Source organism: Liolophura sinensis, chromosome 9 (genome assembly GCF_032854445.1).
Source record: "Liolophura sinensis isolate JHLJ2023 chromosome 9, CUHK_Ljap_v2, whole genome shotgun sequence".
In the NCBI taxonomy this organism is placed as follows: domain Eukaryota; kingdom Metazoa; phylum Mollusca; class Polyplacophora; order Chitonida; family Chitonidae; genus Liolophura; species Liolophura sinensis.
In genome coordinates, this window is record NC_088303.1 from 33545757 (window position 1) to 33571054 (window position 25298).

The following is a 25298-nucleotide window of genomic DNA, read 5'->3' on the forward strand; positions in this document are numbered from 1 at the left end:
CAACTGCCACCCTACCTCTGGGGGAACCTCTGCTTCGCTAGCTGAGCTGTCAGACGGCATTTCTGCAAACTGCCAGAGTATTGAGGCCTCTTTGTTGGTGACGGGATCGGGAGGGTTTGCATTCACCAGAATGACACGATCACTGCGTTGTACCATCCCACAATCCCGTGCTACGCTTATAGCCGTCAAGATGTTATCCCCTGCAACACATTTGTCACATATACAAACATATCTCGTCACAGCCCACTCCTCACTTTATTGCAAGAATGTTAAGACAACCTGATAGAGCATCTTTTCTGTCATGTCCAAAATCCCCCCTCCATCCATACCTCTCTTAGGTGGTCTGATATTTGTCTAACAACTCATGCTTTCATCGATATTCCTGCCATTTTTTTATGTGAGGAGGAAACCAGAGTAATGGGGAACTTTTATAACTCCCTCCCGTCTGTATCAAGGCATTCCAAAACTGTGAATTCATGTTCTTTCCTTCATTACATCACAATTATCGATGTACATGTGCTCACAAAACATATATGAACTACACACGCACTGCTACATCACAGAAGAAAACGATGCATTGTACTGTCATTTGGACCTTCTACGTAGCTTGTCCTCGAGTCTCCCATTGTCAAACAGAAGCCACTGTCAAAAACACCTTAACATCAGACATACGTCAATGGAATGTTTCACCAAAAGACTAATCAAATACATGCTTATGCACCTGCTTGGCCAATCAGAGTTAAGGTTACAAACCTGTGACCATGACGGTCCTGATATTGGCAGTCCTCAGTTTCTTGATGACTGGGGTGGTTTCTGGTTTCACAGTGTTCCTCATGATCAGAAGGCCCAGGAAATCCAGGTCGTGTTCTATCTTGTCCCTGGGATAAATTCATTGCCAATCATCGTTAAAATATACAGAACATACACTGGCAATACTTCAAACAATACACCCTCTCCAGCCGTACGTGGGAAGGTCTTCCAGCATCCTGCGGATGGTCGTGGGTTCATCCAGGGCTGTGCTTGATCTCTTCCTATCATAATGCTGGCCTCCGTCGTATAAGTGAAATATGCTTAAGCATGGTGTTGAACATCAATCAAATAAATAAAAAAATAAATAAATCAAACTATACATGTTTATGAAGAAATTGTTTATACAGAACCGCTGCAAACCTGTAGAAAGCATACCATTCTCCCATATCTTGTTACTGCTGACACCGTGTTTAACCGTCTGTGTTGCAGCAGCAAAACATATGCACTACCAGTCTTTGGAGGCAATTACATGTAAGTTCCAGGGCAATTTTGTCATGCTAATTATTGCATTTTGCACCTTCTGAAATTTTCTCTATGGCAAAGTCACTAATTTTGCTGGCTTCTGAGAGTTCTATTGAATTTAAAAAAAGGTATTCTGAAGTTTGTTTGGAAGGTAGGATGATATCCTAATGGAAAGTTTCAAGTTTCAGCACCAAAATTAATATTTCCTAAGTTTTAATTTGCCTTTAAAAATGCACTTTTGAGGGGAAATTTGAAGTTCAATACAATACATACTTTACAAAAACGGAAATGTCAGACTGTTTAAAATGTAAAATTAGACACATAAAGATGATATACTGTAATTCTTCAACCATTTCTCATGTTTGCAAGGTGTTTATTCAAGCATACTCTGAGAAAATTATCCTGTCTTGATGATAAATTATACTTTTTGTGAGGTCCTGAAACTGGACAATTTTACATTAGTTTCATCCCCAAAATTAAAACAAAATTGTGCATATAGTTGCTCTTTCATCTGCGAACTGATAGAGGAATTAGGGTTGTCATTTTTTGAGCTTTTGGCTGTTAAAGACAGACAAAATGTCAGATGGGCCACAAATTTAAAGTGCTGTTTAACCAAAACCACCCCTAGACATAAAAATTAAAATACAATAAATTTTAAAGAAATGAAAATATTTTAAAATAAAAGATTATACCTTGAGATTCTCTGTGCCTGATGCCAAGTGAGTTTTGAGTCAAATTCACGGTAAGCAAGGGCAATAACTCTGAACCCTTGAATTGTATACTGATGTAATACTTCTGGGAAATTCTCTGGTACTGGAGTAACACAGGAAAGGAAAAAAAAGTAACTTCTTTAGTACAAAGAACAACCCATAAAAAAACCAAAGTTGGATCTGATAATATCACATAACATTTTACACACTTTTATTTAAAAATGGGTAATTCACTCAAATTTGGATTTAAAATAGGAAAGAAATGATGAAAAAACACATCTTTACAGACATCAAGTGTAGCAACAGATACTGGCTGTAAAGAAACAATGAGATGGAATGAGCCAACCAAAATAAAATTTTACAATATGTAACTGACAGACTATCAAATATTTGGTCTGAAAAACAGAAGATTACAGAGGTGGTTTTCATATTCTAAGCTAAGTGGTCACTCATGATAAGCATGTATAACAACAATGTAACAACCATGCGTTGTTGCATACAACGTAACTGGCCTAATGGCTGAATAACAAGTTATTTTTCACGGAATACATCAGTTATTCCTTTGACAGTGCACAGCCATTAGTTTATACTGTGGTGGGCAGCATAAAATACACCAAACCATGCAACCAAATTTCACAATTTCTAACTTACCAGTATGTGGTTTACAAAGAGAGATAATTTTCTCTGGCGCTCCCTTCACATACGCCGACATGTGCGACTGGCCCAATATACGCGCGATGACGCTCATCCTCTGCATGCTGCTGGAGAAGGTAAACTGACGAACTATCCCAACCTCAAAGGGAGGCTGGATCAAAACCAAAAAAAACATTACTTTGGTTAATTTTCGGGATGAGTGTACATTTTGTGAAAGATAAAATGAAGAAGTAAATTAACATGAACTCATAGGTAGTTATCATTATCTACATCTTGAAATAACTGTTGTTATTATGAACAGACAAGAAATTAATTAAGAAAGTAGAAACAGTTTTGGTTTATTATAAGTTTTGAGCACATTAATCATTGTCAAAATGGACATATGTATACCTATAAACAGATAAAAAAAATAAATAAAAAGAAAAAAAACAATCTTTCAATAGTTGCAAAAAGTAAAATTATATTGAGCATCTGAAAATTATTATACGTACATGTATGCAGATTTAAAAAATTAAATTTAAATAAAGGTTTAATTAAAAGCCAAAGTGTGGCAGGCTATAAATTAAAACAAAAGTCATAAGCAAGCACATCACACAAAGGGTTTAAATTAGTACAGAAAGACAATTATTAGGCTGTTAAAAAGGAGGGTAACAATGCAATGCAACTGTCTGTTACTTTCCTCTAGTATTTATATTTCAACACAAGCCTTTTTTTTGCAGACAAGCTCTAAACATCAGATTTGTAATGCAATTCAATAGATTTTTAAACTACTTGTTGAAGGATGTTAGTTTGAAAGAGTTTGCCAGAAAGCACAACAAGGCCATCTTCACTGATAGAAACAAAGCCATTAAAATTCATAATTTGATTACATGGCAATTTCAGTGATTTTTAAACTTTTTATAATATATATTAATTTACACATTACAGGAAGTAAACCTCAAGATACTTTCTCCTCTCTTTTTCAATTTTCTGTCTTACAATGTTTCTTTTATCAAACAAAAATCTGAAAGCTTTTCCTGAAAATATGTATACATATTAAAAATGGCAATTTTGCCTACACCAATGACTACATTTTGCAGACTGGCAAAGCAGAGTGGAGACAAAATAAGGTTGGGAGAATAGTCACCTTGTCAGGTAGACTGACATCATGCATGAATGTGTCTCGTGTACACGGTTTCACAACAGTAGGCATCATCGTTTCAAATTTACTAGTATCCTGACCTGGCTCTTCTAAAACCTGAAAATGGACCAGTGGATGTCCTTCCAATTTCAGAAACGGCAAGAAAATGTTGAGCTGAAACCACCACCCACTAGGGCACACATGAGAACACTGGGCATAATTCTATGCGTAAAAGACATGCCCCTGTACCGAGTCTGTACCAACTTCTTTTGACCTGGGTCCATATTTATCATACATCTCAAGACGGTGGCCAAAAATTCAAGCACAGTTAAAATGCTTTGCTGTCGGAAGTTCAAAATTGACACACTGATTCTTTGGTGCAGAACAATGTACCATCCACAATTTGAGTTCTTTACGAGTTTGGCTTTTAAGCACTTGCAATTGATGACTTCAGTTGCTTAATAAATTATGAGCCCTGGCGACATGTATGAAAGGTTACCTAATTCTCTGACCTTCTCAACCACCACTGTGACCTACATTTTGAAACATTCTGAGAGAGCTATGGGGAGTAGAGAAATAACTTGCACAATTTTATTAATCCTGCACCTTTAGTGACACAAACAAATCAATTTTGTCCCCATTTTGATAATAATTGTATAAATAAATTCCACTGAAAAAAGTGCTTCAGAGGTTGAAAAGGTTGAAGATTCACAGTAAGTAAATGTTCATGTAACTACCATGCTAATGCACCGTAACCCTACAATACCGGGGGTCGCTGAGGAAAGTTATCACAGGCCACAAAGTGAATTACAACTGCTAGGGCAAGAGTAAAGACATTTTGTTGCCATGGTAGTTTAAATCTGCGGTGTTGTTAGTCAACATGTCTCTCAAGAGACTGTCATGATAACAGGTTATCTCTTGAGGCTGGCGATATCTAATCATGTACCAAGAGGCTTGTGAAGGCTGATTATCAACCAAGAGGCTAGTGATAACAAATTATCTACCAAGAGGCTAGTGATAACTGATTATCTACCAAGAGGCTTGTGATAACTGATTATCTACCAAGGGGCTTGTGATAACTGATTATCTACCAAGAGGCTTGTGATAACTGATTATCTACCAAGAGGCTTGTGATAACTGATTATCTACCAAGAGGCTTGTGATAACTGATGCACAATGATATAAACAGACAACAAAATGAAGTTTGTGAAAGTGTTTTATCACAAAGAAGCAATAACCCAAAGAAAATTATATACCAAAGCAGGCATGAAGCAGACATGAAGTAAGCAAATGAAGCGAATGCATTACAAGGCCGAATAACAATGTAAGCTTGTGTATTGAGAAATACAAGGAAATGGTTTTGGAAATGCTGTAAAAGGTATTTCAGAGAATATAGAGGCTACATTGGGCATACTACAAAAATACAAGCAACACACACCTTAATAGGGATATGTGTATACTACATGAGGCAGCAGAATTTACATGAATTTTGATGTACACGTTAGTATGAAATGTGAATAACTACACCTGAATATGTATATATTATCTATCCTTGCACAGGCAGAGCCATGCTGCTTAAAAATTGTCAACATGTGGCAAAATTACAATGTAACAAAATTTGCATACAAGCCAAATTTCCATGAATTTCTGACACTATTATTATACATAAACATACATGTACCTGCAAAAACTGCAAAACAAAAGCGCAACAAGCAAATTTGTGACATGCCCCCTAACAGAAGCCTGAAAACAAACAGGAAAAATGCAGAGGTCTAGGGAGTGGACAGGCTGAAAGGTTGGATGGGGGTAGGGGGGGAATTTGTTGTGGAGTAAGGATGGGGAGACCTTCACCTGCTGATTACTGTTGTAGGAGGGGTATCCCCGGTAGAAGGCTCGTGAGCCAGGTGCTTTAGGCTTAACCACAGTGGGCATAAGACAATCAAAGCGGGTTCTATCCTCCCCAGGTTCCTCTATGTCCTGGAGAAAAGGTATGATCATTACATACAGGTAGATCTTCCATTGTTGTATATGAATAACACAAAAAAATTTGAGACCATTATTTGGTCATGATGGGGTCCTCATATTACAAAACGAAAAATAAAATAAATAAATAAAATAAGAGAAAACAAAGATAAAAACAGAATTTTTTTTCTCCGTAAAATGAAGAATCATACTGGAGGTATTTTATAATAATGAGCATTAAGTAGGTAACCATCTGGGATCAATTTCACAAAGATGTACGGTAATCGCACATTTAGGACAATGGTACGGTAACAGTGACGTACAAAATATTATATGACAAATGTACAATAAAAAAAATGCTGTAGGGCGCTTTATGAGCCTGGGTTTTTGCATATCTGGCATGTGCAGTTAATCCCTTAACCAGCTGTTGTAAATATTTCAGCTGAGCACTAAATCTTGTATGGGAGTACGAAGTCCTTACCCTATTAAACACACAACGATGTACATGTGTCTCCACAGGTAACAGAAGTATAAAGTTACACGTACAGATATATAATGATAGATGGGCACAAACACGACACGCAGTAACACATATGCGTTTATGTTAGTGCTTTTGTTTTGGTGCAGTGCCAGCTTGTATCAAACATTTATCCACATGTATCATACATGTCTTCTGTACAACAAGCATGTAGAAATACAGATAGAAATATTTCACTTATAAGGTGGCAGCCACCATTATGGTGGGAGGAAACTGGGCAGAGCCCCGGGGGAACCTACAACCATCCGCAGGTTGCTGACATACCTTTCCCCGTATGGCTGGAGAGGAAGCCAGCATCATGCTTTTATGTAAATAAATTCATGTTCTCCAAACTATTTACCAACATATACAGGTTCACTTGGAGTGAATTCAGGCATAACCAGGGATTGGACAAAGCCTGAACACCTGATAAACATATATCTCATCAAACTATGACTGCATATAGCCTTAGCAATACTGACACAATTCATACGATGATCAACAGTACACACAACTATTTCCATACCATCATTTAGTTACATCCAAAATGCACATGTACGTTGGTACTCAACCCAATGAGTACAAAATTAAAATAAAGTAAATCTGTACATCCACTTCAGACCCAGTCCAAATTTGGCATGTATGTGCAGCGCCTATTAAAAAACCTGGGATTCAAACACAAGATGTCAGTGGTTTTGGCCTGCCTTGGGCCTATCAGTTAAAGCAATCTGATCAAAAAATGCATAAAATAAATATGCCCTAAACTTGCAGCAGCAAAATCCTATTAGATACATATAATATAAAATTTATTTATTTACTTTATTTATTTGATTGGTGTTTTACACCGTACTCAAGAATATTTCACTTATGCGACGGCGGCCAGCATTATGGTGGGAGGAAACCGGGCAGAGCCCGCGGGAAACCCACGACCATCCCCAGGTTGCTGGCAGACCTTCTCACGTAGAATATAAAATTCTTATAATAAGTCACAAATGGTATCACATCTTACCCAGTTTATAGATTCAAACATCTTTAGGTCGAGCGGGTCCCCATTCAGTTCTCCGTCAATCATTGTCAGAGAGTGGCATGTTGCCATGCACACCAGAAACGGGTCACGGGGCAATGTGCTGGGCTCGTGGATGATCCCATGAAACCTGTGCACAAACAAGAAACGTTAAATTTTACAATATCCAAAGAATATTACTGATAAAAACGATATCTAGCAGAATGCATATTGTTTATTCCCTTCAATAGATTTCATTTAATAGGTTCTCAACCAAAAAATGTCGCTTTTGCTATCTGCGGATCAAATGACTGCCATCGTTGTAGGGCTAGGCCTATACATGTGATGTGGCAAGTTACAGGGTCCAGACTGAAAACATAAAATAAATTTAATATCTAACTGATTTCATGCAAATGGCCGATTTAATACTATTGACTAAGTCAATCAAGTCTGAAGTTCATTCATTCACATATTTTACAGGCTTATACTTGTTTAAAGCTGTGCACAAAAAGTTTTCAGTCTGGAACCGGAATAAAGATCATCACTACCAACATGTACTAACCTTTTACTAACCACGGGTAAAACACCCCACATATCCAGGCCGTCTTCTGTCAAGGTACCAGTCTGGAAGCAAAATATTTATTTATTTATTTGATTGTTGTTTTACGCTGTACTCAAGAATATTTCACTTATATGACGACAGCCAGCATTATGGTGGGAGGAAACCAGGCAGAGCCCGGGGGAAACCCACAACCCTCACGTTGCTGACAGACCTTCCCACGTAAGAGCGGAGAGAAAGCCTGCATAAGCTGGACTTGAAACCCGGAATCAAAATAAGTAACATTCACTTGTACTGACAAAATGAAGTTTTTGAGGTACAATAATTTCCATGAACAATGTGTATTCAGTGTTCACTGCTTGCTAGACCATTATTAAACTGAACATACATGTAAGTGATGTGCCATTCTAAGTGTTGGACAAATCTATCCCCAAAACTATTTGAATTAATTTTTTTTAGAATTTTAGCCTTGCCATAACAATCATGCTTAGTTGGATAAAACTTCACTTCCTACGTAAAAAAAACCAAACCTTATTTACTTTTGGACCATTCTGAAATTAATTATTTTAAGGGAAATCATCTCTATGAATGTCCTAAAAATCCAACTTAAGAGAACACTTCTTTTGTGCCATTTCTTGGTGAGAAAAAAATGTGAAAAAATACTTTAAAGTATTTCTGGACACAGTTCTCTGTTGCTTTTCATTTATTAAAGGCTCATATTATTTTTTACTTCATGTCTATGCTAACCCTAGGTAAGCCTGCAGATGGCTGTAGATTTCCCCCATCGAGCAACTCGATACACACGCACATACAAGTAAACAGACGCAGGCTGGATGCTTTCCTTGGGTTACTTCCCTTGAATACAAAGCCCATGTGTTAACATGTACAGAATGAACTTCCATCAGTTTTGGTTTGATTATGGACAGTGCAGAAGTCCCAGCTCGACACAATATTGAATCAAAAGTAAAATGCCTCTGAAACCAAATATTCTTGTAACATGATTGGGTGATACTGCTTCGTCAAGGTTGCGAAGGTTGTTTTCGCAATTTTGTTTTTAATTTTGCAAAACTAAAATTATGTTCTGAAAATGTGCAAAGGGCAATCGGTAGTGCTAGCACAACATGTACACTTTAAGTAAATGGGTACATTACCCTTTTCCCATAATATCACTATCAGTTGATGTAAAAACTGCATATTAGCTGCCATGAATACTGCATATTTACTTACCTTGTCAAAACAAATGAGCTTGAGTTTGCCACAGAAGTTAATCCTGGGTGGGCTAATGCAGAAGATGCCCTGCTTCTTGAGCCTCATCTGAGCATACACCATGCCCACTGTCATGGCACCCGGGAGAGCTGGAGGCACCACGATAGTGATGATGTCCAGTGCTCTCAACACTATCTTACTGAACAAAACCTGCAAAAAAGAAAAAAACATCGACTTAGAGAAAAAATTGGTCACTCTTTTTTTGGGATAAAAATATCACAATACTTTGTGAGTCTGAAGTCAGACTCGGTGGCGGCAGTGGCACCATTGGTCTCCTCCAGTGGCCACCCGGGAGCGAATGGAATGGAACCCTAATGGTTAAAGACTAAGGCCCTTTACTGAGTATCAAACCTCCAGTATTCCCACTTATTTTCACAGTCAAATACAAAGAGTACAAAGACTTCAAACACCATTTAAACAGTCCACTTTTGCCATCTTCTCCAACCTCCTGCCCTACCCCCCATAACAACACATGCCTTATCACAAACAGCTGCTCAGGCAAGGTATAACCGATACAGTTGGTGCACTAGTACTTACCCCTTCCCTGTAGAGAATAGCAATGCTGTAGATCATGCCTACTGTTGCTATGAGGCCCAGGAACAGAATAAATCTCATGGCATCTTGGTAGAACTTGAACCCGACAGGCTTGGGGAAGAGTATCGAGCGGATTAACTCCCCTTTGGCTGTGTTAAACCCTGTAATTGAGACGTGAAAAGATATGTCACAAACAAGCAACAGCAAACGTGTCAAGCAAGGTAACCTATCCAAGGTTGCCAAAAAAGTAAGGAAAATAGCTCTAGATATTCAAGACCATGTTATCTTACACTCAGGACTCCCTGAAATGAATCCTTTGACATTATAACTTTTCCCATTAAGTGAGTATTGGTCCATGTTAAAAGATAGGATGTCACAAGTTTCAGACATATCAGATGACTTTTACACTTAATAATAATAATAAAAGAGCATTTCAGATAAGGTTCTGGATCAGGGGTTGATCCAAAGTGAAAGTTCTACAGGTAGAACATGGCTTGTCCACTACTCACCTGTTCTTATAACCACTGCCAGGACTTTGGCTTGACCATAGTAGCGGGTCTGTATCACTTGGGTGCCAGCAAACAAGGTGTGGCGTTTATGCTCGTCTGGCGAGTAGGTTTCTGTATCTTCCTGATGAGTTAACGGGGTTTTGGTAACTGGTACACTCTCACCTGAACAACAGGGAAATACGAGATCTCAGGATGTTATGTGCAAGTAGCGAAGTCTTCTCAAAACATTACAGTTACAGGCCTTTCATCCTCTAAGACACCTTGGGTGTGGGTTCAAACCTGGCATTGGGCAGAGAATTTGTCTATTTCTCCGACCACACTCTCTGTGACACTGTGCAATCTAACATTCCTTCACTTCTCTTCCACCAATATTGTGTGTGCATCTGTATGTCATATGTAGGAAAATTTGTCAGTAACTTGCCAAAGGTAAATGGTTTATGCAGGACACTCTGGTTTGTTCCACCCATACAACTGACCACCATTCCATTATTGCACAATTATTATTTATTTGTGAGTATGGAGTTAAAACAACAATAACATGAATGAATAAAGATTAGAGATAAAGGGACATAACTCTCACCTGTGAGCATGCTCTCATTAACAATACAATTGCCCTGGGTGAGGACAGCGTCACAGGGCATCAGACAGCCATGGGAGGGGATGGCTATTACATCACCGGGCACCAGGCTGTGGATGTCCACTACCTCAAACTCTGGTAACAAGAGTGTAGTTCAAATGCATAAAAGTGTGTCACTACAAGAGTAAAGATTACACACTACATGGCCTTAAATAATAGCCATGCATGTTTGCACAACATATGTATTTTATGCCTACATAAGCTGATTGAAAGCTGTGTAAAAAACACTCTGTTCTCTGTTTTTTTTATGCTGCAATGTTTGTGAATGATCTCTTTGTTTCTACATGAGCATGAGTACACAGAAACAAGGACATATTACAGATAAGAGTATCCAATGGGTACATCACTTGTTTTATGCGGACAATGTCCTCGTTCTTCTCATACTTATGTGAAAAAAAAATCCCGTGACAAAGACACCATGAACTGAGCACAGTCAAGATTAATATTTCCGAGGGAAAATGTGACAGAATTTTGTTTACTTTAATACTTCTGAAATGTACTCTACAGTTTTGGTTCTTACAGTTTAGTCAGGCATTACTGATGTCATCTGATCATTTCCTGATATTCTGCACCAGATACATACCTTTGTTTCCTCTGCATACCAAAATCTCTGATGTTGTCATAGAAACCATGTCTCGCAGGGTCACACTTTGCTGTGAAGATAAACACAGCAAAGATAGGTTACAATGTAAACTACAGGGCCAAAGGAAGGTGCAGTAAATTACTGTAAATCAATTCATCACCTAGCTCGTCCATGGCTAAACTGCGAGATTCTAAGAGTTTTACTGATCATAAAAAAACGTTTTAAGGTTTGTTTGGGTGGTGATATCGTACTGAAAAACTGAACTATTCGGTACCAAAAGTAATATTTCATAACATTTCTTTTCAGAAATTTTAGGTCTTTTACAATATTTGATTGGTGTTACAAATTGATGCTTCAAGCAGAGGAAAAGACCCACCTTTCTAGTTTCATACAGAGACACAATGATGGAAATGAGGGAGATGAAGATGATGCAGCCAGCGTAGTAGTAGTACTTGTCAGAGAACCACAGGGCCACGCTGAACACTTGAAAAATGTAGAAAGGGTTGAGTACCTGTCAACAGATTCAACACTCAACATAACTGTTACGGAAACATTACAGCATATTTCAGATGTCCATCACTGAAGTATTATAATATACTTGTATTTTAGACATAATTTATGGAACAGCATAACAGCATTCAGACGTAACTCACTGAAGCATTACAACATGTTTCAGACATAATTCACTGAAGCATTACAGAATACTTCGGATGTAATTCACTGAAGCATTACAGCAAACTTCAGACATACTTCACTGAAGCATTACAGCAAACTTCAGACATACTTCACTGAAGCATTACAGCAAACTTCAGACATACTTCACTGAAGCATTACAGCATATTTCAGACATACTTCACTGAAGCATTACATTATCTTTCACACATACATCACTGAAGCATTACAGCAAACTTCAGGCATACTTCACTGAAGCATTACAGCAAACTTCAGACATACTTCACTGAAGCATTACAGCAAACTTCAGACATACTTCACTGAAGCATTACAGCATATTTCAGACATACTTCACTGAAGCATTACATTATCTTTCAGACATACTTCACTGAAGCATTACAGCATATTTCAGACATACTTCACTGAAGCATTACATTATCTTTCAGACATACTTCACTGAAGCATAACAGCATACTTCAGACGTACTTCACTGAAGCCTTACAGTATACTTCTGACATACTTGACTGAAACATTACAGCAAACTTCAGACATAATTTACTCAAGCATCGCTACAAATTATTTTGTGAACCAATGAAAAAATGACCACCGTTTTTACCTAAATTTGCTCTCTGTTAGCCACCAAGGCTGAAGGATCAAGGGACAGTTAGATTTATAGAAGTCATTATGATGCACATACCTCATCAATGAATAATCTCCAGTATGATTTCACCTCAATATCAATAGAGTTAGGCCGATACAACTGAAGTCTGAAAATGGGGTGTGTAGATAGGATAAAATACATATCTAAAAATAGTGTAGTTCACGAAAAAGAATGAAGACATGATGTACGAGTGTACTTAATTCTCTGTTGATTAAAGCAACTTACATGACCGAGCTCAGTGTAATGTGTGGAAGAAAATCGAATGTGAGGGGTAAGGACTGTCTGTTTGCGCCTGATGAATTTTCCGACACGTGACATAAAGGCTTCAATGCCATATTTGTAAAAGGAAGTCAAATAGTTTTCAATGAAGGTATATTTAAGTAAACATTGCTAACAGCCCCACAAACATCCCTAACTGCCTAAAGGCCTCACAAAAACTGAGATCAAAAATTTCAATAGAAAAGGTGTGCATAAAATAAATTTTGTTTGCATGTGTGTTTTAACAAAACATTCAATTGTGAGATGTGTTCTCATAAAATTTAAATATGAGGTGACTTAATATTTTTTATATTTTAGTGGAGTAGTAAGTGGAAAAATATTTAGCTGAAGATATATCGAAAATACTGTATTTCACCTCAAGTTGAGCATTTTTTCGCGACATATTTTGGTTGATTCTGATCGATTCATTCACCTTCTAGGATCAACTAAGATTTTTTCTTTTGAATTTTGATTAATTTGTCATCAGAAAAAGTTGTGTTGGCATCAAAAGTATCATTTTATGTGCTTCTGAATCTGCCCTTTTACATACCAAACTTTAGGTGAAATACAGTAAGTTTAAAGACTGATATTTACTTTAAACAGTGTCACTGGTACATGTACTTTTATTCTTTAAGTGAAAATGAAAGTAAGGAGAAGAAATCCTGGACTTACTTTTCAGCTTGAACGACAGCAGACATGCCCTGAAAGCAGTCATGGAAAGCCGAGCACTTTGTGTTGACATCCAAACCCCTAAGAGAAGAACAGAATAAACAGCAGAATCAGCTTTTGTTCCATATCAATACATTCATGAACACCCCTGTTCACAGTATCCCCAAACACTGTAATACTTCACAAGATCAGCTCAGTATTAGCTACCAGAGCATTTTTCTCACTTCAGCCATAATTTTCATCTCAGTGAAGCACATATTAAGGTTCATGCTGCTTAGACCTTTGTATATAACCCAAAGCCTTGTCCTCGGTTCCCACATTTAAGGAAATGAAACTTTCTTTCTTCATGACCATTACAATACACCATAAAGTTTCTGTAGTCTGCATGCTGGTACACATGTACAGGTAGGTTATAGTCTGGTCTTATATTTGAGTTAAACTTTGTTTCCTTTCTCACAAGTGTATTTATTTATTTATTTGAGAAGTGTTTTCCGCCGTACTGGAGAATATTCACCATATATGATGGCAACCAGCATTATGGTGGGAGGAAACTGAGCAGTGCCCAGGGTTGCCGCCAGACCTTCCCACCTAGGATTGAAGAGAAAGCCAGCATGAGACCAGAGCTCATATAGATCACCTTGGTGAGAGGCCCCTGGGTCCTATCAGTGTAAATCTTAACATCAACTGATTCCTTCTACTGTGAAGTACTAGGAAATTAATTTCTGCGAACCCATTTTTTAAGTTAATCCGTGAAATTGAATTCCAGCGAATAATGTGCACTTTACAGTACATAACAAATAGCATTTCAGATAATCGTAAAGTGCCAAATCTAAGCCTATCAGATCCCACCAATTTTAATTTTATTTCATTTTAGGATTTTTCTTCGAATTAGGTTTGGGGTGGGGTGGGGGTGGGGGGGTGGGTGGGGGGGCGGGGGTTCTCCGTGGCATGGTGGCAAGGGCATCACAATGGAGACTCTCACCAATGTGATCGCAGTGAGTTCAAGTCTCACACTGGCTTCCTCTTCCCTCTGCCTAGTTTCCTCCCACCATAATGCTTTCTGCAGTCGTATATTGAAAATATTCTTTAGTACGATGAGAAAAACCAATCAAATAAATAAGTTGAGTTGGCTCATCTGTAAAACTGGTGTTGAATAGTAAACTGCTTTCTTAAATTATGTATTAAATTATTTTCTCCTTCTCTCTACTAGGAATCTTAAACCAGACAGGCTATATTTGTTTGTCAAAAACTGAACATTTACTGAGACATGAGAATAGAGAACTCATTCACATCACTTACTGTAATCTCTTGTATGTAGCTGACTGGATGTCCCAGACAAACCGCTCGTGGTGATGGTCAAAGTATGTCAATACCCGCTCCACTCCCTATCGTGAGAATAGGACATGATTGTTCTCAATGTATCACTTACAAGTGTATGTGACAGTTTCACATTAATAAAGTCAGGTTTGGAAAGAACTATAAAACATTTGATTCAAAAGTAGACAAGCAATGCACAGTGTATCTGCTGCTTGTCATTTCTTCTCAAATTCTATACCTCATATCAATATACTTTAAATACACGTTCTGACATCCTGATGTTGGTGATACAACACATTTACAAGTTGTGACATCCTGATGTTGGTGATTCAACACATTTACAAGTTGTGATATCCTGCCATACTTTGGTGATTCAACACATTTGCAAGTTGTTATATCCTGCTACTCTTTCATGATTCAACACATTTAAAACTTGTGATATCCTGCTAAACTTTGGTGATTCAACACATTTGCAAGTGGTGATAACCTGCTACACTTTGGTGATTCAACATACATACATGCAAGTTATATGCTGCCACGCTTTGGTAATTCAACACGTTTGCAAGTTGCGACATCCTGCTACACTCTGGTGATTCAACATACACATTTGCAAGTTGCGATATCCTGCTACACTTCAGTGATTCAACATACATATTTGCAAATTGTGGGGTGCTCCACTTTGGTGATTCCACATACACATACAGTAGTTATATGCTGCTACACATTGGTCTCTAAACACATTTGCAAGTTGTGATATATTGGGACATTTTGGTTAATCAACAAATTATAAGCTGTGATGATGTCAGACATTATGTAACACTTTCCATTTCTAAACATATCAGCTGGGGTGATGTAAGATAAGCTTTCACTGTTGTTACAACACACTTACCAGCAGTGATAGCTGTCCCATTTTTTTGATTCTACACTTACCAGCTGTGACGATGTCCAACACACTGTCACACTTTCTGCTGCAACACACTTACCAGCTGTGAGGATATCCAACCAACTATCACACTTTCTGCTGCAACACACTTACCAGCTGTGATAATGTGAGACACGCTGTCTCACCTTCTGTTACAACACACTTACCAGCTGTGATGATGTGAGACACACTGTCTCACCTTCTGTTACAACACACTTATCAGCTGTGATGATGTGAAACACGCTGTTTCATCTTCTGTAACAACACAATTACCAGATGTGATGATGTGAGACACACTGTCTCGCCTTCTGTAACAACACACTTACCAGCTGTGATGGTGTGAGACACGCTGTCTCGCCTTCTGTAACAACACACTTACCAGATGTGATGATGTGAGACACGCTGTCTCACCTTCTGTAACAACACACTTACCAGCTGTGATGATGTGAGACATGCTGTCACACTTTCTGTTTCATATGATTCCTCTTCCTGTCCATCATCTAAACCTTGAATACTTGTATTACTGCAATAGAACAGAATACAGCTTGAAGATGCAAATAGACTTTCAGAACAATTACTAACTAATCAAAAGGTTAAATCTGGTTTTCCATCATCTATAACTGATCACCAATTGAACGAAGAATAATTTTAGCCACAAGACTGTGTAAAAAATTACTCACATGTGAACAATGAAATAAAGGTTGCCATCAAAACTAAGATTCTACTCTTTCGATGAACAGCACATCTAAATGCTTTTAACAGAAAGTGCAGGTGTAAAATTTATGCAGGAAATCCAAAGTTTGATACTAGTCAATGGTTACATTCTGCATTATTAGCACTTTGAAGATTTTGCCAACGTTAGCCCTTTAACATATGACAGTCAGGCTATGACGGATAAATTCAGGGCAGCCACAAGTATTTCACAGCAAATATTCACGATTTTCCCTCACCAACTCTGACAATATTTTACAACTTCCACTACATGAAATGAAAAAAATCTAAAGTAGGGCCGATACTGCATAACTTGTGCAGCTTAAATGTTTCATCATTTTGATCTTCCAAAATTTTGATTTACAGAGGTAACATTTCAGCTTCACCAGACAAAAAAAAGCTCTGCAGTGCCACGAGACATTTTCAAAAATTAACAACTGTTTCACCTATATTGTCTTAATACAGAACAAACTTGTTTGTAAAGACATTCATTCATCACTTGTGTGTATCTGTTTGTAATACGTTGTATTCAGTGCATGTCATACAATTCACGCAGAGGTCTTTGTACAGACTATAGTCTTCACATTTCCAGTGATACAGTCAACACCATGGACATACCAAAACGTACAGGGACTGTTCAGTTCCAACAGACTGTGTGTAGTAATGACAGATGACAAATACAACATGGGAATGCTAGAACCAAACATGCAGCTATCTGAGAATGACCCACCAAGCAATGTTGACTTCATCCACTTCCAATATGATGTCATTAGGCGCAATAAAAATGACCGTCATCCATTTTCTGTCCTTTGGTTGGCTACACTCACTGGTGGGACAATTAACTTAAATATCTTTTCAGGGAAACACAAGCACTTTCACTTGAACGGGTCACAGGAAAGTTCACAGGACTAAACAGGGACCATGTGGTCCTGAAAACCCTAGACATTTAGTTATGACGTCCTTTATTATATTAATAAACATGTGTAACTGTTGGAAGATCGAATTGTTTGAAAATTTACATGCCTGCATCTTCTTACGTACATTTGTGGATAAGGGATTCAGGTAACACTGAGGTTGACGATATTATCAGATGTGGTGTTGGTATGGTTTGTTAAGACCACCGGTATAATGTGCATGTCTGTATGTCACATGTCAGATAGTCTGTCAGTAAAGGTTGGTGGTTTATCACTATGTTTTCCTTCACATAGCCATATACCGTATGTAAAAAGTCTTGAGTCAACAAATCAATCTGTTAAATTGCTCAGTATATCTTTCCGACCACATTTTAATCAACACAGCTTTCATGACATTTGCCTCACGAGATCTTTGGTTCGTTACAAGGGTGATAGTGTAATATATTTTCCAACGTGTTACTTTATCAAATACACGCAGGTGACTAACAAAAATGTCATTAAATGGTTGCTTTCATATTGGCCTTGTTATAGGTCTTCGGTCTGACCTAGGCCAATACGACCGACATTGGACCTATAACAAGGCCAATGTGAAAACAACCATTTAATAACATAAAATTATATACACCATCTGCTTTTAAAATTGATGTATTTGTCCTAGATGAAACATGGTTCTCTATTAAAGCTCTACTCAAGGAAACTCTAGTTACAATTACAACACAGTATTCACTGTGATAACAACATATGAAAAGTTGGTAGAGCGTCTGCTTCGGGAGCGGTGGGTCCAGGGTCAATCCTGGATTGAGCCACAATTAAGACCTTAAAAGAGGACGTTGTAGCTTCCTCCCTTGGCATTCAGCATGAAGGGGATAGTGCAACGACTGCTTGATCTGTATCAGTATAATGGCAGGGCGGCTTACTTGACTTCAGTAAGCTTTCTCAGTGAAGCAGCACTAGATAAAAGAGTGGCGGATCCGTCCTGCAACAAGGAGATACATTACATGCACTCTAAGGATTCCTTCGTCGTCATATGATTGATTAAGTTGTTAACAAATTAACAAATTGTTAAGTACGACGTTAAGCCCCAAGCACTCACTCACTCATATTAAAAGTAAATATAAAATGAAGATACTTTGAAGTTAAAATTCTTACAAGCCAGGGTTCAAATGTAATGTCTGTATATCGGCAGTGAAGAACTGTCCAGATGCATCCTGAAAAAGAGAGAACAACGTTTGATGAACATGTGGGTAACAGCTTGAAATAGTTCATTCTGGTTTGAAAGAATGAAAATAAAATTCATTCAAACAATAATTTTGTGTAAATACGGCATACATAGTTAATGCTGTCTGATTAATACTTGGCAACAGTTACAAGTATCACACTTTCTTACACCAGAGGCCTAACACTAAAATTAACTGGAATTAAAAAAAATAATTTTTATTACTAGTTTCATTCAGTGAAGATTCTGCATTATATGAAGTTTTGAAGAGGTTTACAGAGGAAACACTGATCTCCACCAGAAGAAATAACACAAAGTACCGTCAAACAAAAAAAACTATAAAGATTTTCCACAATACATGTATATTCTTATATGCATGATGGTGCTTTCATGGGTGCCTCGAGCAAGCCACTGACATCGTTTATGACCTAGTGCATAATACCAGGCTTGAAGTCACCGACAAACTTTTCCTCAAGTGACATACAGATATATTTGTGCCACGGTTACTGTCCAAAAAAACATGTACGCTGTAAGAATTGAAAACGGAATATGAGACAGCATGCTAATCTGAAGACACCATCTGCAGATTAACGTTACTCTTGGCGCAAAGTTTCTGTGGGAAGGAAGTAGAGCGTGAATGGTGTGCTTTACCTTCAGCAGGACACAGGTAGCAGTAGCGAGCGGGCAGCGAGTTTTGGTCAGGTAATAGCCCCACTCAGGCTTCCAGCGAGTGAGGAGTAGAGAAAAGCCCAGGGTAAGCACACATAACAGGTAATACATACACCTCTTACAGGCATGGTCACGATAACCAGAGCACTCCTGTAACATACGTCAAACAGACAGACAATGTGGTAGTACAGAACACAGTACAATATCTACATACTGTACCATTTATATTCACAAGTATCTGAACATTTGGCTAATAATATCTGATTCCTTGATTCCCGTCAGAATATTTTGGAAAAACAGGTGCTGGGATGAGGAACTATTGTCATTTTCCATCATCATCATTATTGTATGATAATGTCAACTAATGTGATCATTTTTGGTAAAAAAAAAAAACGAAACACTCAGTTCTGATAGGGGTGGGGGGTAAACGGAAAGGCAGACGAGAAACACAGAGCAAGGGATCAAATGTGATTGGCCTTACATAAAAACTGAGCTTTGGTTATCTACTTTATGTTACCACAAAACCCAAAATCATCCTTTCAACATACCTGTGTACATTATAAATGTACACATTGTGTAAATGACATTGTGACATTTAAATTTCCTTTGTGTGACATTTATCACAGGATGAAAAACACGTACATATTTATTTATAGTCGTGTCTCTTAAAAATTACAAAAAAACCCAAAGCAAAGAAAAAATGATTCTATCACATTACGTGTAACTTTCACTCAGATTATATGTATGCATGATGAAGATGTAAGCAACCCTAAAACCCTAAATGGAGGAGTACGTAACTCATGCACCTTCGTCTGACTACAACTGGAAGACCGGGACAAAGGTTTCAAAACATGCTTAAACAATGACATAAATAATGGTGGAAGAACAAAACCCTGGGGCTCGATATATAAATACATGTAGAACATGTCCCCAACAAAGCTACTACATGTTCAACACACTTCCTCTTGTGCATTTTTATTCATGCATAAAATCTAAATTAAAACGATTTGGTACATGTATGTTTACAATGTAGCTTATAATGCACTTGCTCAGAAGCCTGTAAATGGGAAGGTTTGCCAGCAACCTGCAAACCTGCAACCTGTCGTGGGTTTCCCCCTGGGCTCTGCCAAGTTTCCTCCCACCATAATGCCAGCCGTTGTCGTATGAGCAAAATATTTCTTGAGTATGGCGTAAAACACCAATCAAATAAATAAATATATACTTCTCAAAAGCACATAAAGTTAACACCAAAACTGACAAATGTATTTATGTAACTCTCCCAGGTGTAACACTGCTACGACTCATGGACATATAATACTGTGGAGGCAGAGACGGGAGTGAAGGTTGTGCTGACAGGTCATTTTTATACCCATTTAGCAATGTACATATACTGGTAGAAAGAAAGATTTCCCCACAGTGGCTTCACCCTGTTAGTAACATATACACAAACATGCTGGTGATGAACAGAAGGTGTGGACCTGTACACAGCTCGGCCCTGTGGTTAACTCTGAGCTCACTGTCTAGCGTTCTGAATCATGTCATACAACAGGAAGTCATCCCAGACAACATGAACCACAAGTATCTCACGGTGATATCTTGAATAGAGCACACCTCCAATTACAAGTACATGCACTCAGTAGAAAAAGTATCGCTTGGCCCACTCATATGAGCAAATGCGTATACACCGCAAGTCTACTGTTACTATACCAACAGTGAATACAGGTATTTATTCAAACAGGCATGTCAAAGTTCCTCCCTAATACTAACATATGAAAACTGACATGTATCTTTAAATGTATTAAAAAAAAAAAAATATATATATATATATATATATATATATAACAATAAATTTGCCCGAAATGTACCCACGGACATCTGTGTGTTTCATCACAATTTGAAGTTCCTGTACGGATAACCAACTTGTGATTTATTTCTTTCAAAGTTTGATGTACATTCTAACATCATTATCATGCGTGCTGCAAGAAATAAATCAGAAACTGTTATTTAGCATGTTACTCTGTCAACTTCTTGTATGCCTCTCAAAGAATGAATCTGTGTGTTTAACAATAATCTGAAAACAAAATTACCACAATTGAAAGCAATTACCAAATATTCAAGTGCACATTAATGTACAGACACACTGGTCTTCATGTCACTCACCAGTTGTTCCCCTTGTCCATCTATAAGGATGGCTTTGTTGATAAGAACCCCCGAAAGAATGGAGTGCTTTTCAGAGGTGTTATCTGAAACAGAGAAGAAATAGAAAAAATATAAATAATTTAACTATTACAAGAAAAAGGGGGCGTAAAAAAATGACATTCCCAAGTTGTTCTGATGTATTATTTATTAATTGATTGGTGTTTCACGCCGTACTCAAAAATATTTCACTAATACAACGGCACCCAGCATTATGGAGGGAGGAAACCAGGCAGAGCCTGAGGGGAAACCCCATGACTATCTGCTGGTTGCTGAAAGACCTTCTCACATACAGCCAGAGAGGAAGCCAGCATGAGATGGATGTGAACTCACAATGACCCCATTGTTGAGAGGTTCCTGGGTCACTATGGTGTGCTGGCAGGCTAACCCCTCAGCCAGAGAGAACCCCTCCTGTTGTATTAAATAAATTCAAAGTTTTACATGTAAAATAGTCTACATACATAATCAACATATTCCCTTTCCCCATTTATTTTCTCTTGTACACGCATAGTATTTATTTATTTATTTATTTGATTGGTGTTTTATGCCGTACTCAAGAATATTTCACTTATACGATGGCGGCCAGCATTATAGTGGGTGGAAACCGGGCAGAGCCTCGGGGAAACCCACAACCATCTGCAGGTAGCTGGCAAACCTTCCCACGTACGACCAGAGAGGAAGCCAGCATGAGCTGGACTTGAACTCACAGCGACTGCATTGGTGAGAGACTCCTGGGTCATTACGCTGCGCTAGCGCGCTAATTAACTGAGCCACGGAGGCCCCTACATGCATAATACATGTATAACTAATCTTTTCTTAATACAATATGTGACAGCTATATACAAGCATAAACCAGAAAGTTAAGCCATAAAAAGGCTTGCAGGCTTGTACCTTGCACAATAACCTGAAATAGCTGTGTTGCAAACCCGATGACCTATATATACATTTACACATCATATAGTCTACATTTCCATGATCCATCATAATCTGCTAACATTAAACAGTATGTGCCAGTGTAGGTGACTGGTCACCAAGTGCTTTACTTCTGTTTACAAGTGATGTATATGCCCAAGGTGTCAAAAGCTGTCACTGAAGCATACCTGATTCAACTATCTACTTATATGTTCACACATAAATCTGGATACGAAGGTACACTCGACTACTGACATGTTTGTGGTTGAAAATGTGTGTTAATTGTGAGAGTTGGAAATCATGGTGATTCTAGCTAATTCTTTCACCTTTCTCTTATCACATGAATACAAAAAGTTAAAACATATCCACTTGCGTCTGAACAACATTTATTTAAAAACTTAATGATAATAATTGACAACTTCACAAGCTAGTATCGTTGATACCATCTTTCTCACACCTGCTGTAGCAGTGATCCCACTTTCACAAATCTTTGTTAATAAATTGTTTCGTAAGTTTTATATATCATTTTTGTATATCATGTCACCTTAAGGCACAATAACCCAGGCGTCATTCACGAAATAAGTTATGAGAAATTTGACATGACATTTTGTGAAATCTTAAGCTTACTGGCCATGTCAGCTTACTTCCTGGACAGTTACTCCTTATAAGTCCAGTGTTCAGACATTGCTCCACAGTACAAACAGTACAGTTCGTTTTCCGCTTTAACAATTGGGAAACCGAAATGTTGGACATAAGTTCCGAGTTTACATGAACAAGCCGGCAGTTTTAACGACTCTCATTGGCTGATAGGCAACACACCCGCCGAGCATAAATTACAGCGTGTTAAATATGGAGGACGCGATGGACTGAGTGATTTATGCCAGCTTTGCCGTTTTCAGGCTTTATGTGTATGGCGAGGAAAAACTGCAAAATTATGCAGCAGGCACCACCAGATAGAAAAACATGTGCCCTTTTCAGCCTATAGCGTCATTTTTTAAAGTTTTCTTCTCCTTCAAATGAAACAGGGTGATATCTAAGAGCTATCTACCTCTGGGCTGGAGAGAATTACGCTTTAGTCTAGTGGGAGAAGCGTAGACTCCAAACCCAGAGATCTCTGGTTCAAGTCCGAATACAAAAGTCTGCTTCACAGCCTCGTAACTCCAAAACCAGGTTTTGTTGATGCTGACAATTTACATATGATGTGCACATTGTTCTGTTGTCTTACATACTGTAGGCCTAATGTTCGGTTATTAGGAGCCGTACTTCTCTGAATATCGTCCATATGCTTGCTGCTGACTCACACCAGCAAAGTACCTGGATGTCCACGGTCTCGAAAAAAGAAAATCAACAGCATTCGATATATGTCAGTTTAAGTTGATGCTCATTGCTGTTTAGCCACAATGCCAGACAAACTAGCCTGAGACCTCGGTCTAAGGGTAGCTTATATATACTGATATGTGGGGATCGCTTGCCACTTTTAGCCTGAGAGCTATGTGGACCCAAACCTGGTATAATGCTTACAAAGAGCTACCCCCTCGTTCAATTCCGATGCATGCGCTTTAGATTCATCCTGAATACACATCAAGCACTGCAATTCTGAAAGCTGAAATATTTATGCACATCTTGCCACAATCGCTACTTGCATTTACATCCCCATTCTCCTGTAAATCTTAGCCGAAGTCGAAACTACGGTTATATTCTGCAGGTCACCAAGGGCTGGAATGTTTTTAAAATTTGGGTCAGCGACGCGCACATGTGCAGCAGCGGGTGAAATTTCTGTAATGTCAAACTTTGAAATTTACACTGATACTAGATGTCATCTATGAAGATGGATTACTTGGTGAACATAATTCATTGGACTATTACCCAATGTTAATGTATGTATTGGTACATTTTGCACAGACTTTTGTTGTGCATAGTTTCTCCGCGCTAGGCTGCTTTTCCATACCACTATTTTAACCTGGATGACTCCTCGGCTGTGATCTACGCCTAACCCCACATTACAAGATCACAGCCGAGATCCTTGGCTAATTGGCAGACAGGAGCTCAGATCGGCAGATCAGAGCTCAGACCGGCTTTTAGGACGACCCATTTTGGACAAAAATCATGTCAAAAACTACAAAGTAAGGTACACAGTTTTAGAGACTAATTAGCGTATAATCAGCAAATCCCAAATATATACACCACTCAGTTCCACATAACCGATTCCACAGATCAGCAAATGAGGTTTCCAAATCAATCATGTAACAACAACAACAACAACAATCGTGCCCGTAGTTTTTCCCAAAAAACTTCAAAACTTCTCGAATTTGTCACCCTAAATATACACCATTACCTGATTGGAGGTTCATCATAAAATACTGGTGACACAGAGAGCATACTGTGAAAACGTCCCCAGAAGGTTGCTGTCTTTAGACAAATCAACAGAAAACAAAAAACTTCGTCACATTTATGACAGCAACGATTAGTTTGAGTTGGCTGGCTGTTACGTTTAGCTGGTGGCTACCCTACCCCAACAGGAGATAACAAAACAGGTGCGACGAGTTTGGAGTAAGATTTTATTTCATAACAGCAGAATGAAACTAAAATACATATTGATAATGTTGTCGTGAGCTCAGTCGAGGCAAATTGATGCCATAATTGGTAACAATCCGAAAATTATTGTGTCTTTCCGGAGGGGTAAGGCTGCCATCATGAACAGCCGATCGATCCGAAATGTCACAGGGGGAGATAACTCTCAACAGCAGGACATCTTCGTGCCACGCAGGCAACAACATCTCACTCAGGCGGCAAATCGTTTTCAGTTACCGATACTAAAAATGGCTATATAATGATAAATTAACACCTACCGAATT

At 38.3% G+C, this 25298-nt stretch overlaps 1 protein-coding gene across 1 annotated transcript in view; it reads right to left on the reverse strand.

The window, feature by feature from the left end:
* LOC135474662 (polyamine-transporting ATPase 13A3-like) overlaps positions 1-24917 on the reverse strand; it is a 37497-nt gene extending 12580 nt beyond the window's left edge. Inside the window, exons 1-22 of the mRNA XM_064754200.1 lie at positions 24779-24917; positions 21496-21578; positions 19318-19485; positions 18600-18658; positions 16258-16348; positions 14886-14971; positions 13590-13667; positions 12696-12765; positions 11703-11837; positions 11327-11396; positions 10687-10818; positions 10107-10268; positions 9601-9758; positions 9025-9213; positions 7801-7862; positions 7245-7389; positions 5608-5733; positions 3763-3873; positions 2634-2787; positions 1965-2085; positions 754-878; positions 16-200 (exon numbers count right to left, since the gene is read on the reverse strand). Coding sequence (XP_064610270.1) covers positions 16-200; positions 754-878; positions 1965-2085; positions 2634-2787; positions 3763-3873; positions 5608-5733; positions 7245-7389; positions 7801-7862; positions 9025-9213; positions 9601-9758; positions 10107-10268; positions 10687-10818; positions 11327-11396; positions 11703-11837; positions 12696-12765; positions 13590-13667; positions 14886-14971; positions 16258-16348; positions 18600-18658; positions 19318-19485; positions 21496-21578; positions 24779-24797 — 2529 coding nt within the window. The 5' untranslated portion in view covers positions 24798-24917. The remainder of the gene's footprint in view (positions 1-15; positions 201-753; positions 879-1964; positions 2086-2633; positions 2788-3762; positions 3874-5607; positions 5734-7244; positions 7390-7800; positions 7863-9024; positions 9214-9600; positions 9759-10106; positions 10269-10686; positions 10819-11326; positions 11397-11702; positions 11838-12695; positions 12766-13589; positions 13668-14885; positions 14972-16257; positions 16349-18599; positions 18659-19317; positions 19486-21495; positions 21579-24778) is intronic.
* Between the last annotated feature and the right edge of the window lie 381 nt (positions 24918-25298).